The sequence below is a fragment of the Apis florea genome, unplaced genomic scaffold, assembly GCF_048593485.1.
Source record: "Apis florea isolate Af1SG1 unplaced genomic scaffold, ASM4859348v1 contig_3791_pilon, whole genome shotgun sequence".
Lineage (NCBI taxonomy): Eukaryota > Metazoa > Arthropoda > Insecta > Hymenoptera > Apidae > Apis > Apis florea.
Window position 1 is genome coordinate 287,066 of NW_028256855.1, and position 17,411 is coordinate 304,476.

Sequence of the window (17,411 nt, forward strand, 5' to 3'; positions counted from 1 at the left end):
AAAAAAAAAAAATGATCGATTTGAAAAATTTGTCAAAAGAAATGTATTATTGTTTACATACAACAATTGTAATAATACAAAAAATTAAATACTATTCTATATGCATTGTATATTGTATAAATAAAATTCATTTATCAAAATCATATAAAATTGTTTTAATAGAGAATTAAAAATTCTAAAAATATTTATTGACGTACAAGTTTTATATTTTTCTATACTAATTAAATATCAGTAGAATTCTTAATTTTCTATTAATTTTCTATTGATTTTTAATACATATATGATTAATTATCGATTTTCTGAAATATGAAATTGTTTCAATATAAATTACACATGTATATTGAATTTTTAATGAAAGGATTATTATCGATGATGATACCAATTTAAAAAATACGTTGATTCTATACTGCTTTTTTTTTTTTTTATATGAAATTTCTTAATTTTATTCCAATTCTAAAAATTGTCGGTATTTTTCGCAAAATGGAGAAAACTCAATATTAAGTCGACGAGATACATTGCGCCCTCGATAACGCATAACGCTCCAACAGCTAAGCCGATCTAAAAGAAAAAAAAATGTTTTAAAAATATTTAAATATACGAAATATTAAATATAATCATATTTTTTTTATAATAGAATACAGTATGAGTTATATAATTTGTCCAATAATTTATAAAACGAGATATCAAAGCGAAATTTTATTTATTTCAAAAACCTAATAGATATTTTCAAAAATGTTCACTATCGTATCGTTAATGTATCACTACAGTTACAATTATAAAAATAATAAGATAAAATGCAAAGTTTGGAATTTTATTTGTGGGTGGACAAATTACGTAAATCTTATATATATATATATATATAATTATCGAAAACAAAATTTTTAATAAATAAAAATTCGATTGAAAAACATAAATATTTGCATTATTGACTTACCTGTCGTTCTTGAACAATCGAATCGTATTTATTTTCCGGTTGATAACCATGCCAATAATGAAGCGCTGTACCCCCCACAGCGATGAACATGAAGGTTCCAACAAAGTTCATTATAATTTCCTTTAAAGAGATAAATATTCGAATAATTTTTTACACAGAAATTAATTTTTGCACGATAAAAATATTTATATTTACGCAAATCCGATATAACAGATTTTCGTTCTTAAAATTACTCAAAATTGATCTTACGACAAGTGTCTTCTTGTGATACATGCTCCCAAAGCAGTAAGTGATTAAAACGACGCTGGTGTATATGAAAAATCCGACCAAAACTCCGGATGCGATGATTTCTGCGTCTGGATTTTTGTCTTCGTTCAAGTTCCATGTCCCTCCGACACCCAGGAATTCTCCTTTGTATCCCGTTCGATACAGGATCAGGATTATTAGATTAATAATCTGAAAGGAAAATTGTCGATCAGTTTCAAAAATTGAATCGAAATATTCAAGAAAGAATATTGAATTCAGTTTAATCAAATAGTTTTTATTATTGATATTTTCAATTTAAGTGGAGATTTAAGAAGATTAAAGAAGATTGTTACTTTTTTTTAAAAATTTCATCTTTTTTCGTATAAGAGCATAAGAGTGCAAAATAAACACTCGAAGATATCTTTCATTCTAAATATAATTTACACCAACAAATATATAAAATAATTCTCCAGTTTATATATTCTTAAATATCCATTTGCATTATTAATAGTGCATTGAACGATTTCACGGATCTTTTCATTTCCCAACTTTTCCCAAGAAAAATTTTTATCTATCTCTCAATCAAATTTCAGATATAATCTGTGACTCATTTATTAACTATTATTATACATCTAATTGTGATGTGTAACAAGAAATCGTGATTCGTGATGATAAAGATTTTTGTGCGCACTTGTTTCATTTCCATGCACAGATGTATTTATATAGAAAAAATCGATGAGAGAAAAATTATTTCAATTATTTTCTAAAGTTTTAATTCTCTGTTATAAAAATACTACGAGCTTAATATCGCGATATCGCGTAAATTAAAAGAAAAAAGGGCGTCGTAATGCTATTACAAACAAGACGCTTTATCGTACTACTGATAAGGACAAAAAATGAATCATGGAAGTATGTGGTAAATATTTCTTGAATGAGAAATTCGATTACGATGATTTATCAACGTAAGGGCATAAGGATAATTGGCAGAATCGGGATTATTAATCAGATTCGATCGTATTATCGATGCGTAATTAAACGTTCGTAAAATTGCCCCCATTTCTTCAATAAATAACAATCACAATTGTTGATACGAGGTCCATATAAATCATGACTTCACGATACGCCAGTGTGCATTATTACTGCGAAGTGGATTTATCTATAAGATATCGATCATCTATCAATATAAAAAAATTTCTTTAAAATATACTGTTCATTCCCTTTCTCGTTATTATCGTAAATTAAAAATAACGAATCTTTTGTAGAAAAACGATGAAAAATTTTGCGTATCATTGATTCACATCCATGTTACAATGTTCGGGCAATTATTTTATTTATGTAGGATAGAATTGTTTAATTATTTGTGAACGTGTATAAAATTTTGTCGTAACAAAAGTGAGAAAAAAACAAAATATTTTAATAATTCTTTCTCGAAACTAATAAAATCCGAATATTAATATATTGTTTATTATTATTAATTCAATTTTAATATCTTCTCCATTATTCACGATTTGTTTTATTCCATTTGTTTACAATTGATCGGTTCGAATCGAAGAATTGTTTTCCTCACCAACTTGAGAACTTTTATCACTATACCCGCGACAGTTTCCAGAGACACCATGTTTAAACGTTTCGATGCTCACTCTTCACGAACAGTAACAGGTGGATCTGAAGTAAAAACGTGCTGGTTTCGAGAGTACTAAGCCCTCTCTTTATCTAATCAGATGATACAGCGTATGCGTGTATGAAAGCGGGATAAGACGCGTAAAAAAGTAACACCCGTACATTTATACCCGTATTATCTCTCTAACGATAATATACATATACATATATACATATACCTTGATGCCATCGAAACGATATTTCCAACTCTTCGTTCCCTTCGAAAAAATAACGAACGAAAGAAAAATAATTAATCTCTTCACAACGCACTAAATGAAAAGAAGAAGAAGAAGAAGAAGAATATCTTCTAATTGAATTTTTCCAAAATATGTAGAAACCAGTTTTCAGATTTTTCTCTTCCTTCTACGATCCACGAATATCGTCGTATTTTATATCTATTAAATAAAAATATCTGTTATTCTTTTTTTTTTTTTTTTAAAGACAATTTAAAACTCTTAAGCAATATTATTCGATATTACTTTACCATCGTTCAATGTTATTCCAGGAGCTGGGCCTGGCCATTGCCCCTGAACAAGTCGCGGAAATGGAGGCCCACGCGAACGACATCGACTTCGAGGCAGCGGCGAAGGAAGAAAAGGCCACCAGGCACGACGTGATGGCCCACGTCCACGTTTTCGGGAGCCAATGCCCGAAAGCGGCTCCAATAATCCATCTGGGCGCGACAAGTTGTTACGTCGGCGACAACACGGTAAAAGAAATCTTCGATTCTAGTCGAAACGATTCTAGTTGTTACAATGCATGTTACGCCGTCCTTCTTCTTTTTTTCAAGGATTTAATCGTTCTTCGCCAAGGATTCGATATTCTTCTGCCGAAATTGGCTAATGTTTTGTCACGCCTCGCCAAATTTGCGATGACGTATCGCGAGTTGCCGACATTGGGATTCACTCATCTTCAACCTGCGCAACTCACAACCGTTGGAAAACGAGCAACGTTGTGGCTCCACGATCTTCTGATGGACGAGAGAGCCCTTAGACGAGCTAGGGACGATCTGAAGTTTCGAGGCGTGAAAGGGACAACCGGCACACAAGCATCGTTCCTTCAGTTGTTCAATGGTAAATTGAACAAATTTTGTCTTGAGAGGGTTCTAATGAAAAATTTTTGTTTGGTTTTCAACTCTGATTCTTCTTCAGGCGACGGAGAAAAGGTGAAGAAGTTGGATCGGTTGGTAACCAAGATGGCGGGATTCGAGAAGTGTTATCCTGTAACGGGACAAACTTATAGCAGAAAGGTCGACGTGGAATGCTTAAATGCTCTAAGTTCCTTGGGATCCACTGTTCACAAGGTAAAACAGTATCTTTGTTTTATTTTCAAAAAATCAAAGTTGGAAAATTTTACGTAAAACAAAATAATATTGAGTACCTGATGCAAAACGTGAAAGATATATCATAACGATATTTTCTTTCTTCTAAAATTGATATTGGTAATTTTTATCCTCAGATCTGCAGCGACATTCGATTGTTGGCAAGTATGAAAGAAATCGAGGAACCATTCGAAAGCACTCAAATTGGATCAAGCGCAATGCCGTACAAAAGGAACCCAATGCGATCAGAAAGATGTTGCAGCATAGCAAGGCATTTGATGACGTTGGCTAACAATGCTTTGCAAACTGCAGCTACTCAATGGATGGAAAGAACATTGGACGACTCTGCCAATAGGAGGATTACCCTGTCTGAAGCATTTTTATCCGGGGATGTGATTTTAATGACCCTTCAAAATATTACAGAGGGTATGATCGTTTATCCCAATGTCATTGCCAGGCACATCGACCAAGAATTACCTTTCATGGCCTCAGAAAATGTAATAATGGCTATGGTAAAAGCTGGGGGTGATAGACAGGTGCGATTTTTATGTTTGAATTATTATATAGTTGATCAGAGTAGGTAAATATTTAAAGATCTGTTCCTCTTATCTGAAACATTATTATTAAATATGATGTACTTGTGTCATCAGATTTTTGATCATTTGTTCAAGAATAGCAATTTAAAAATTGAAAAAGAAAATTAAAATTTATTGAAAAATCGAAATTAAATTGCATTAATTTGGAATTAACATTTTTATTAATTTCTTGAATATTTCAATGTTATTGGATTTCATAAATTTGGATTAACAACGAAATATTATTGCTATTTTGAACTATGTCGTAGAAAAATTAATATTATACATGAAATTATCAAAGAAAAATATTTTACCATTCTCTCTATCAAAGAAAATCAACGTTACTCTTCTGTAACAGGTTTGCCATGAGAAAATAAGAGTGCTGTCCCAAGAAGCAGGTGCACAGGTGAAGCAATATGGCAAGAACAATGATCTAGTCGAGAGGATTAAGAAGGATCCTTACTTCAAACCGATCCTCGACCAATTGGACAATCTTCTAGATCCACGAACTTTCGTTGGCAGAGCACCTGAACAAGTCATTGAATTTTTAGAGGAAGAAGTGCAACCAGTGCTCGAAAATTACCAAGGACTTTTAGGCGAAAGTGTGGAACTCAATATTTGATTAAATTTGAATTTTTTTATTTTTCGCAGGATTTTTCTCTCTAATCCTAATCTTTTAATTCTTCGATATAGAATTTTTTAATTCTTTTCTTCAGTTTTTAATTTCCTAAATTTTTCTAAATTTTTTCCCTGCTATTTTTACGCATTTCGAAAGCAAAACAAAGCGATGCGTTGTACAAGATATTGTTATTATTTGTAAACTTTACAAAGATCAGAACTGAATAAAAATCAGGACAATTGTAAAGCGGATTGTTTCGCAATTAGGCGCACGCTTCTTTCGTACTGAACGTTTTCTTCTTTTATTAACCCTTTCGTCATGATACAATTTTTCGCCAATATTTTACGATACAGAAATTGAACGAAACAATTTTTCACAAAAATATATCGGTTAAGAATATTAGGCAGAATTTTTTATTAATATAAAATTTTGAGGGATGATTTTGATCTCTTTTGGAATACATCAAGGCTTTCTTGCACGATAATTAACTTACTAGCAACATTGAATTGATAAATTACAAGTTGTAAATCATATCACTTTATAATCAATTTTATCTATCACGAAATGTGATAATCAGTTAAGTTATAATTTTTAAAATTTAAGTAATAATCTCTGAAAGTTTATTTATTTTAGTAAACGATATGAAATAGAATAATAACTTGTGATTTCCAACTTGTAAAGTTTCATTAATAATAAGTAATTCAATTGTGTGCAAGAAAGCCCAGAGATGACCAGCATTGGATAATTGGGTAATCATCTTTAGTAACGAAAGGGTTAAAATTATCGATTTATATCTCTACGATTCCATTAGAAAATTGTCGAAAACGTAGCTGCTGTGATAGCAAAAGAAGAATCGAACGAGAAGAAAAGAAGAAACTTTTCAAAAGAGTTGTTTTCATATTTACACTCAGAAGGGAAAAAAAGAAGAAAAGATATGGAAGAATAAGAGACAGAGAGATGAAGAAAATTATTATGACTGAGAATAGGTAGAGAAGAGTAGAGTAAAAAGAAAGACAGAGATGTAGAGACTGATTGTTTATTATAAACAGATAGGCACAATGGTTAACAGTTGTTCGATTTGTTTTCTTATTTTTTTCTAATTTGTAAAAAAATTAATAAACTTGTAAAAATCAAATATACGAACGTCTTTCTCTTCGAAGAAATAGCAAATAGAATGAAGAAGGAAAAAAAAAAAGAAACAATCAAGCAACTGTTAACTTACAACGAGAGATTTAAAATTAACTTTGTAACTCCTGAAAAAGAAAAGAAATTTTGTATTAATTCGCAAGACATACAGAATGGAAATATGTGATTACAGTCTCGTGTACATATTTAGATTTAAACGGCTATAGCACTTGAGAATCACAGCATGAGAAGAATTACGCATTGTTCTCGTTGTTTATAGTTTTCGTAGGATAGATCCAGGTAACGATAGGTGGGAAGACTAGACTAGAAGTGAGAGAATATATGAGGAAACGCGGTTTCCTGATCGAAAGTGACGCAGCATATGCACTTCCGGTTTTTTAATGGCGTGTTTTTCCTTGAATATTTAGATTGTTCAATACATGGAGGAGTATTGAGCGTTGAATACAAGATGGTTTTATCGACAAGTAAAACAGAAATGTAGACAGAAGTAGATAGAAGAAGAGAGAATGAAGAGACAAGGAAGAAAAAGTAGAAATTGAAGTAGAAATTTGGAAAAGAATTTTACTGAAATATGAAATAGAAAGAAGAAAAGAATAAAGAAAAGAATAAGTAGTTTGCAAATAATGGATGTAGAATAGATATAGAAATAGAAAATATAAGAAGAAGAAGAAGAAGAAGAAAAAAGAAAAAGAAAAAGATGAAATATATAACATTTGCAAAATAGAAAAGATGAAACAAAGATTTAGAATAGAATGGAGATATAGAATAATTGTAGCAAATAAAAAAAGAAAATTTAGATAAGTATCTACAAAATTGGAAAGATGAAAAAGAAGTAAGAATGAAAAAGAAATAAATATAGATCAAATTTATAATGGAGAACAAAGTATATTGAAAAGAAGGAATAAAGTCAAAGAAAAGTTTCAAATGGTAGATATAGATGAAGAAAAAGAAAAGTTCAATGAGAAAAACTAAAATAATAAAAGAAGAATAGAACTAATATTTACATAAAATAGTGAAAAGAATTTTTAAATACTTAGAGAAGAGAAAGTATGATAAAATGATAGTGATAACAAATAGAATCAAGTTCTGAAAAAGAAAAAAAAACACACACACATAAGAAATAGAATAATACACAGAGGTAGAAAGTATTTAAATTCGATAGAAGAAATATAGAACTTATAAAAGAAAAAATAGAATTCAAAAATTAAATAACAGATACAGAATAACAATAAAATAAATCACAAACATAATAGATCATAATAGAAGATAAAAGAACATGAACAGAAAATGAGATTGAGAAAATGAAAATAAAGTAACAGAAAGAACAGATTAGAAGAGAAGAAGAAATAGAGATCATAAAGGAACATAAAACAAATAAAAATAGCAATAGTATAGAAATTATAAAATAAATCATTAAAGAAATTAAGAAAAAAAAAAAAAAAAGTAAAGTATTACTAGCACTCAGAAATGAAAATGAGGTGCTATAACATATAAAATTTCAGGTACTTCAGTATATTCTTGGGTTCATAAAAAAAAGTAAAATAAAAATTAATTAAAACTGAAATACAAGGAAATAAAAAAGTATGAGAAATAAAAAAGATTTGAAGTCAGAAGTGAAAGTCTGTCATTAAAATAGTAACATAGCAAAGAGAATAGATTCTTTAGTAATATAGTAGTTGTAACAAGAGAAAGTAAAATATATAGGAAAAGAGATAAATAAGACGAGTATAGATTTGAAATAGAAAAAAATAAATGGTAAATTATTTATAGCAAGATAATTTTGACGTAGTAATACTGATAGAGGTATTTGAGAAGACAAAATAGAAGAAGAATAATTTAAAAAATAAGGAAGAAAATTCAGGATTCGAAGAAATAGAAAAATAAAAAGTAGAATTTCAATAATAATTGAAGAGAAATGAAGAAAAAAGAAAAGTACTAGTAGTAGAAACGTCATTTTTACAGAATGAAGAAGAAAAAATTATAAAAAGAAAAACAAATAAATGAAATTTGACAAAAAGAATTGTACTGATAGGTAAAATAAAAACAAAGCAGTGAATAAAAAGGAAAGAAAGAAAAACAAGAAAATAATACATATAGTAATTTTGTTGTCTCACAATTTCAATAATCCATGCTAATATTATTTTGACAGGTGATCAATGAAATTGCGAGACACATGGAAAATAAAATGATAGAAAGATAGAGCTATCACAGAGCGTTAAATTCGTGGAGAAGGTTAAAATCGCTCTGATCGAATGTTCTCAATTAGGATCACGATTAAATCCAATCCAAAAATATTCATTCAGAAGAAATTCAATAACGAATTCAAATTTTCATCCTCAATTCATCAAAGATTACTACTAAACATCAATTTTGTATTTTCCAGTATATCAGATCGATTTCAAATTCTTCCATAGATATCGGCAAATCAGTTTCAAAAAATAATTCAATTTACAATAAAAATTGACGAGTAAATGATTAATTTCTGAAGAAATTATTTCAAAAAAAAAAATAATAAATAAATAAAAACAATTTCACGTTATCGATTCGAAATTAAGTTCAATTTAAATTCCCACGAGTTAAAATATTCTAAATAATTTTTGATATTTGCTTATTAAAAAAAAAAAGCGATCGTTGTCTCGGTGGTTCAATTATACGAATTAGCAGATTATATTTTAGCAATTCTGTATCCAGAGAACGTGACGCCGTCTGATATTTTTCCACTATCGACGAAGACAGCTAGCTGATCTCCAACTTCGACGTCCAGCAAGATCAAATTAGCACCACCTCCTGCCCCAGTGCCAACCACAGGTCTCCAGCTGTCAGAATTGTTTTGTTTCTTTTTCAAAGTTAATCGAAGATCGGTGCTTCCATATCCGGCAAAGCTGAATTGATACAGGCCTGGACAGTTGGTGACGAAAATTCCTGTTTGGGGTACGTAACCCACGCCTTTGTCGACCAGTGTCTCGGCGAATACGGCTTTGGCATGCTGGTGGATCAAATAAAAATTTGTTAAATAAATTTAGAAGCTGATGAACCATTTGTGAAAATGGCTAGACTCTGGTTTAGAATCTCTCTTATTAACTGATTAAATTCAATTGTTGAAATTAATTCAAACAAATCATTTCTATATTTTTTTCGTGCAATGAAATATTTATTTATATATATATATATATACTTTTTATTTATAATACTTTTGAAATAAGTCTTAAAAGTTGTTTTAAACTGATGATTATTAGCAAAATTTTATAAATGACAAGTTCGAATAAATAAAACGAAAATTTAAACAAATTATAAGGCAACGAATTATTCTATTCAATAATAATAATATGTAGAATAAAAAATTTATAACCTATATCCTCCCAATTTATCGATTGGTCAACATCGTTACAAGTTAAAGTTCATTGCAAAATTATTGTGCAAGAGGACGTTTATTGATGATGTTTTAAAACATCGTGTATTTAAATTAAGAATTTAAAAAAGCCTATATATAATTTATGTAAATGATCCTCTAAGATTTCATCACATTTTCTTTCTTTTTTTTTTTTTTTTTTTGATTTAAAATTTAAAAATTCGTTCAAAGTAAGGGACTCACATCGACAGATGCATGGGTCGCCGAGAAAGCAATAATTCCGGTGCAGTCCACCGCAGTTGACAGTTTCAACGGGTTGGCAGCCGAGGTTTTAGAATTTGGTGGATCCGGTATAGCCGCCTCCGCCACGATAGATGATGTTGCTATCAACACTAGCCACACCACCCTGCAACAAATATTTTTACGTGGTCAGAACGATTTACGTCACGAGATAATAATAACAATAATAACAACGAATCAAATTACATTTTGTTATATGTTTAAATTTCTCGTAGCGTAGCGTCAACACGTTCGCGAAGGAATGGCAATCTTTTCCACGTTTCCATGCACACTCGGCGGAATTACAAATGATAATTATCGATGACTCACAAGTTCGGTTCTCCTCGTTAAATCTTATTTTTATAACATTGATTACATTGGAACGCGATACTATTGAGAAATGTATGCGGATCGATGTTTAATTTAATGAAACACGACGGTTTACGATGATTTTAATTAAAGTATCCGGATTAACAATTATTAATTACACTAATTGTAAATTAATTCAATAATTATTTACTACCAAAAATTTAACACCGTGGAAATATAGATTCTGATAAAAAAAAAAAAAGAAAAAGCATCGTCAGAAAATGTGGGAATATTTTCCATATCCATTGCGAATAATGTTAAAAAGTGTGTGTAAATACGGAAGAATAGAAAAAAGTGTTTATCAAACTATGCAGTAGAAAAATAAATCTTCGTTTTGTTCTTACGTAAGAAGTCAAGTACGTAGCTCGAATCATATTTAATTTCATCTCGTTTATTTTCTTCCTTTTTTCTTCTTTTCTCTCTCTTTTTTTTTTTTCCTCTCTCGTTTAAATCACGTTTTAAATCACAGGCCTGACCATTCTTGGCAAAGTTCAACCCGGTTTACGGACTTTCACTGCTCGCGGCTACCTCTCCATTCGCTTCACCTTTTTCACCTTTTTCATTTTTCTTTCTTATTCTTCTCATTTACACACACAGATCTTTCCCTTATCCCGGACTACTTTCGTTTTCGGCGTACCGGTTTCGGTTATCTCTCCTCCCCGGTGAAATCGTTACTTTCTGCCTTGTACCAGATATTATTCCAAGTGAAATCATTCGCGTTTGCAGCTCGATGGATGCTGAAAGTTCTCCTTTTTTTTTTTCTTTTTTCACGATGAAACATCGATTAACTTAATAATCCATTCTTCTTCTCTCAATTTTCTTCCAATCTTTCGTTCTTTCAATCGTTCAATTTTTCTTTTCAATTTTCTAATCGAATTGAATTTCATAATTTTTATTCTTCCTCTTTTATTCCACAAAATTGGGCAAAATTGTATTACAGAATTTTTCTTCCCCTCATTTTTTTTTTCATCGTGTGCAATGCGATATAATAATCTCGAACAAAGACGTTTCAATAAATCGAGCGTAAAATTTATTGCAATTATCGGTCTTGCTCTATTAACCGCGTATCTGGCACAATGAAAGCAATAAAAAGCACTGGTTCTTGGTCAAGCACGATCTACCAGAAATGCCAATCTCATTAAACTTTCTATATCGAGAGAAAGTCATATCATGTACAATAATTAATTTTTTACCTCTCTCGTATTTATTATAATAATTATTCAGATTATTCTTATGTTCCCTCGCTTCGAACGTTCGTAATAATTCATAATAATTCCAACTCGATTAACTTCGTTTAATTGGTATCTGTATTATCTTCATTAATACAGAAGTAATTACAGAAATAATACAGAGAGACAAACCGACATTTTTTATTATAAATTAATTCTCGAGGAACGAGGAAGAATTTTCTTAACAAGAATATATATATATATATATATAAAAGGATTCAAATAAGTAGATTGAAAAATATTTCTTTTTGTTAATCGATTCGAACATTGATTGATTAGAATCCCTCGATGGAGGAGGAAGAAGGAATGAACTGCATAGTTAAAAGTGAGTGTAATGTAACGTCGTAATAATGCACTTTTAACCCCTGAATCACGTTTATCCGTGAAAGATAAAATCAGAAATCCTTTCACTTTGGTGAGCTTCAAGGCGACAATCTCACGTGCGATATATATAATGTCGCCCACGATAATTGGAATGATACAATAAACACGACAATTCGTCGACTTCGTTTCGATGATTCTTAAGATTTCTAAAAAAAAGAAAGGGATCTACACAGAATCATTTTTAATCAATCGTGCAATTATCCGTGAATTGAACGAGTAATTGAAAAAGTTAAATTAAAATTATTGTGGACATTTAAATATAGATATGTAAATTTATGTAAATATTATACGATATTTAGATATTTAAATCTTATTATTAAGTTTCTTGGAAGGGAATAAATTTTTATTGCTTCGCTGTAAAATTTTAAAGATGAATTGTTTTACATTCTGTTCACCATTGTTAATTTTTTTTTTTTTTTTATATTATTAGCATGGAAAATTTTCCATTTTTCCCGTTTTCTACTAAAAAAAAAAAAAAAAAAAAAAATTTTAAATACGTATTCCAGATCGATAAAATAAATTGCATGATGACTTATAGAAAATGGCGTTAGAAATGTTACATCGCTCGTATTATGCAACGAATTTGCATACATTATGACACGATATGCAACGTGATCCATTTATCGCGGAATACAAATTAACGAGATAAAGTCTGCGTGCTCTCCTTGACATACCTACTCGAAACATAGTTTTTCTTAAAGATCGTTCTTTATTATTATTGAGCAAAAATATTCCAAAACATATTAATATTTCTGTGTAGAAAATTCTGAATACAATTTAAACATTATAAAAAATAAAAAAATGATGCTAATGATATGTAAATTATTTCTATTTGTAACGTAAGTAGAAGTACATATTCATCGAGTTGATATCGTAATATTATAAAGGTCATAATGTTTTCACGAGGATTACACATAGAGCAGTATTTCATTTGAATATATGTAAAATATATTTTTTGAAAAAGTCTCTGATTACTACTAAGCTTCTGATTAAAAATTAAATCAATGGATTGTAAAAACAATCATTTTATCTTAAATTCTGAAATACTGCAAATTTAATTGGAATTATTATTATTGAAAAGATATTGAATAGAGGCTTTATCAATTTTTTCGAAATTTCTTAATCCAATTCTTCGTTATCGCTCATTGGATGACTCGTTGGAATATTAGATTAAACTATTCAAAAAAAAAAAAAAAAAATGAGAAAAAATGAATCGGTCAACTTCCATAATCAAAAACTCATTTCATGTAATTATATATAAATACGTTCAATCAAAAATATTAAAATATTACGATAAATTGATAATAATCTGTTCAAAAAAAAGAAAAACTATTTTAATGATGAAAGAAGATTAAGAAAATCCTATTTTAGTAAATTTCAATCAAATTATCAATTTACTTCGTGATACGTATGAAAGCGTGAAAAGAAAGAAATTAAGAAATTAATGATTTTAAAGGGACTCACATGATGGTGGAAAGTGGTGTGGCAGTGGCGGACGTCCCCAATCTCGTTGGACAGAACAACTTGTTCGATGTTCCAAGTAAGTTGAACCAGGTGAAGTCGACGCACGCCTTTATATTACCTTGGAGAGTGGACAGCTCGATGCCACCTCCAATGTCTTTCCTCCCTCGTCTCGTTCCTTTCCTTTTCCTCGTGTCGAATAAGTAAGTAAAGTATTCTGCTCTTGAGTCCCCACTCTCTCTCTCTTTCTCTCTTTTTCCCTCTTTCTGCCAACATTAGTTAGAGAAATAGATAGTGACAGTCAAATAGCTCGAAGCTCAGATTGGAAAGCTCTCTGATATGGTATTAAATAGAAACGAAGGTAGAAATCTAGAATTTATTTTTTCAATTTTCAGATTACTATTTTTGTAAATAAATAAATCTTTAGGGAATAAATTAATCTACTAAATTTTTGGAGTTGATTGAGATTGAAATAATAGTTTGATTTATTCTGATTTTTATTCTAATTGAGAGATGAAAATTTTGCTATTCTTCACTTTTAGAAATCTTGTAGTCTTAATAATATAAAGTGAAGTTTTATTAATTTTATAGATATATTTAAGATGATTATTCATATAGAATACAAACAGAAAATATATGAGTTTATTATATGACTCAAAGAGATCATTAGAGATCTGAAATTTATGCTGGAATATTACTTTTAATATTATAATCCAAAAGTAAAGATTTTGATTAATAATTTTATCGAGGAATGTTTTATTATAAATAATTTGAGAAATGAAAAATAAATTTAAGAAACTTTTGATAAAAATAAATCAAAAATACTTACAAGTGATCACAATTAGATATAGATACACAAAATACCTACATCAGTATAACATTCACTATGCGGAAGTGAATATATTTATTCGGTTAATCTTTGTCTCAAAGTGATATGCAAATTAATAGAGAAATAAATTTCTTCGAACAAACGTCATTAATCTGGTCTTTCAAGTGACATTTCAATTTATGTATTGCCTTTATTATGCGTAATATAAAAGGTAAATTGTGCACAATTATCTAAAAAAATTCTATGGGTAAGTTTAATTCGAATAGAAATTAAGTTTCTATTTTGGTATACAATGGCGTAATTGGATATAAGCATAATGGTAACTAGGACAATGTGAAATAATTATACTTACATGCTCGATATATTAATTATTCCACTTTCAATTTTTCAGTTTTCCAATTTTCTAATTTTTCAAGTTCTTTTTTTTTTCTTTTTATCTTCAATGTGTTCCAATTCTTTTTTAAATTTGAATCTTTCATATCCTCCGATATTTTAATCCTTCGATCCTTCGTTTCTTTTTCCTTTGTTTCTTCTAGAATAATACCGAAAAAATAAAATAATTGCATGAATATTATAACGATATGATCGAATATTTTAATAAAATTATTCACATCCTGAGATTTCAATCGCTTCCTCGACGTTATATCGAATCAGTTATTTATAATTGCGCGAGCACGGGTTATTTAATACTATCGTGTTTATGCAATTGCCGATGGCATAATTTATGCTATATACCTTCGAACAACAAACTTCGAAATATTTTTTCCCTACCTGTAATCGTATGCAAATGTATGCAAAAATTGGCACACCTAATCTTTGATCAGAAATAAAGTTCCACTCTAGGATATCGATTGCTATGTATCACGAAAAAAAATAATAATAACTTTCACTTTGGCTTTCGAGTCATGTTATCTCGTTCGTATCGAGTTATTCCTTGATTCTGCATCGTGTTCACCGGTTCTACGCATTTCTAAAAGTAATCCTGATTTTTTCCTTTTTTTTTTTTTTTATATAGTGAATTTATTACATTTACGCTTTCTATAAAAATAAAATAAAATCATTTAACGTAGCAGCAATTTTGTCTATAGCAATACGAGTGCTTCTTTCTTGACGAAAACAAATTCGGGAAACGATGTAAATGATTCGTATTTATTTAAAAAAAAAAAAATATAGTATACTAATTGATTTTTTAAGCTTTGAAATAATGCGAATTGTACAATATATAAAAAATATTATCATTTTTTTGCATAAAAATGATATCATCAAATGTATAAAATAATAATTATGTAAAAATAACACTGTTCCTTTCATTGATTATGTTAATTTACGCGATGCAAATATATTTCGACAGGAAATGATTGCCTGTATCTCGTCAAACAACTGATCTTTCTCTGAGAGAATGTACAAATTTTGCGTAATCTATGAATTGATGGTAGAAAGGGTTTGAAATGACATATGAAAGCACGAGTCATAATTGTGGTAGTTGACATGGGCCAGCCAGCCTATTACTAGAGAAAATTTCATAAATTACAAACTTTCCTTTAAATATTATAATATTCGAGTACTTTTGTTTTATAACAGGTCATCTATCAATCAGTTTTACATAAATATAATTTGTATCATTAAAAATTAATATAATAAATTTAATAATATTTTATTTGAAATTTTAATTGATCTTAAATTAAAAAATCAAATAATGTATTATAAAAGGAATTGTTTTTTCCCTAACTTCTTAAACAATTTTCTCTTTTATTTAATAGAAATATTTTTGTTTTATAATGGATTGTTATAAGAGATTGCTTATTAATCAATATATTATGCAAACAAGATTCATATTTATCAAAAACTGGTTAAATTAGAATTTAAAATTATAATATGGAAGGAAAAACTCTAAGGTGAACAAGTTTTCTATCTTTTAAAGATATTTACATTATAAATAGAGAATTAATAAAATTATTATGTTTGTGTGTCGTTTCCCACTTAAGAACCCGATGAAAATGTATCAGTGGGTCATTCGAGACAGAGTTTACTTAGAGTGACCTCCATTTTCACTCCTTCGCCTCTCTACAGACTCTCCATTTCTTTCTATGGGAAATGGAACGTCTAAAAAATCAAACAAATCATAATAAATCAATTTTTATCAATTGTTTCATTTTATCTAAATATAATATTTTCTCAAAAATAATTGTGAGTAAGTTACTTCTATTGTTTCTCTATTATATTATAATTATTAATTAATAATTAATTATTAAGAAGAGTTATTATTTGCTATCAGAAAATTAATTACCAATTAAAAAGTAATTGATGTTAAAAATTAATTATCTATAATTAATATTTATTGACAATTAGTATTAATTATTAATATTATTAATAAATTATATTAATTAACATTCAGAATATATAGATAAATAATATTAGTAATAGATATTTTTGATTTAAAATTTTATATTAATAATTACATTCGAGACTCTGATGTCAGACAAGGATAGAAGAAGATAAGAAAAGGATAGAGATAGAGTAAAAATTAAGGAATCAGCGCCATCTCCAGAGTGCCGCAGATGAAACAAATTAGAACAAGAAGGATAGATATAAAAAAAAGGACAGAGATAGAATAAGAATTGATAGCAATCGCCATCTCTCGAGTGTCAAAGATATTTCTATAAAAAAAAATAGAAGAGCGGAGCGGACCAACCATCTTAAGGGTACCAACCTTTTTTAAGTATTTTTTCTTTTCATAAGAGATGGCGCAAACAGTTCAATTCTTATCTTATTTTACGATGTCTTTAAGAAATATCTTTGGCATTTAAAAGATGTCACTAACTATTAAATCTATTTCTATCCTTCTCTACTATTTGTTCTCTTTGTCTGTATTTGTTTCATTTATATTCACTTTGGAAATGTTTTATGTATATTTTTATATTTTTTTTATGTTGTTTGAAAGATAAGTATATATGAAATATTAAAATTAAAATGTTGGAAAAATATTTTTTTTATATGACAACTAAAAAGAT

The 17,411-nt window shown here is 28.9% G+C and overlaps 3 protein-coding genes and 1 long non-coding RNA gene across 6 annotated transcripts in view; 1 reads left to right on the top strand and 3 right to left on the bottom strand.

Annotated features, from left to right (window-relative positions):
* Positions 1–6,556, top strand: part of Adsl (adenylosuccinate lyase) — a 28,035-nt gene extending 21,479 nt beyond the window's left edge. The window contains exons 2-6 of the mRNA XM_003694995.4: positions 3,345–3,548; positions 3,630–3,912; positions 3,991–4,142; positions 4,298–4,696; positions 5,094–6,556. Coding sequence (XP_003695043.1) covers positions 3,345–3,548; positions 3,630–3,912; positions 3,991–4,142; positions 4,298–4,696; positions 5,094–5,357 — 1,302 coding nt within the window. The 3' untranslated portion in view covers positions 5,358–6,556. The remainder of the gene's footprint in view (positions 1–3,344; positions 3,549–3,629; positions 3,913–3,990; positions 4,143–4,297; positions 4,697–5,093) is intronic.
* Positions 29–5,187, bottom strand: Ssk (smooth septate junction protein snakeskin). 3 transcript variants are annotated; one of them, XM_086915519.1, is made up of 5 exons: positions 3,324–3,464; positions 3,019–3,234; positions 1,184–1,390; positions 935–1,054; positions 29–558 (listed from the first exon to the last, which is right to left on the bottom strand). In XM_086915519.1, exons 3-5 carry the CDS (start codon positions 1,205–1,207, stop codon positions 454–456), a joined length of 249 nt encoding a protein of 82 aa, XP_086771645.1. In that variant the 5' UTR covers positions 1,208–1,390; positions 3,019–3,234; positions 3,324–3,464; the 3' UTR covers positions 29–453. The 3 variants fall into 3 exon arrangements, with proteins under 3 accessions (XP_086771645.1, XP_086771646.1, XP_003695044.1); XM_086915520.1 differs by lacking the exons at positions 3,019–3,234; positions 3,324–3,464 and adding an exon at positions 5,050–5,187; XM_003694996.4 differs by lacking the exons at positions 3,019–3,234; positions 3,324–3,464 and adding an exon at positions 2,748–2,980.
* On the bottom strand, positions 3,967–4,360 carry LOC147656386 (uncharacterized). The gene is made up of 2 exons (XR_015294529.1): positions 4,220–4,360; positions 3,967–4,059 (listed from the first exon to the last, which is right to left on the bottom strand). It is a non-coding gene; the product is annotated as an uncharacterized LOC147656386 (long non-coding RNA).
* C1q-VP (C1q-like venom protein) lies at positions 6,375–13,790 on the bottom strand. The gene is made up of 3 exons (XM_012488409.3): positions 13,575–13,790; positions 10,093–10,255; positions 6,375–9,486 (listed from the first exon to the last, which is right to left on the bottom strand). Coding segments are annotated over exons 1-3 (486 nt in total). The 5' UTR covers positions 13,577–13,790; the 3' UTR covers positions 6,375–9,165.
* Between the last annotated feature and the right edge of the window lie 3,621 nt (positions 13,791–17,411).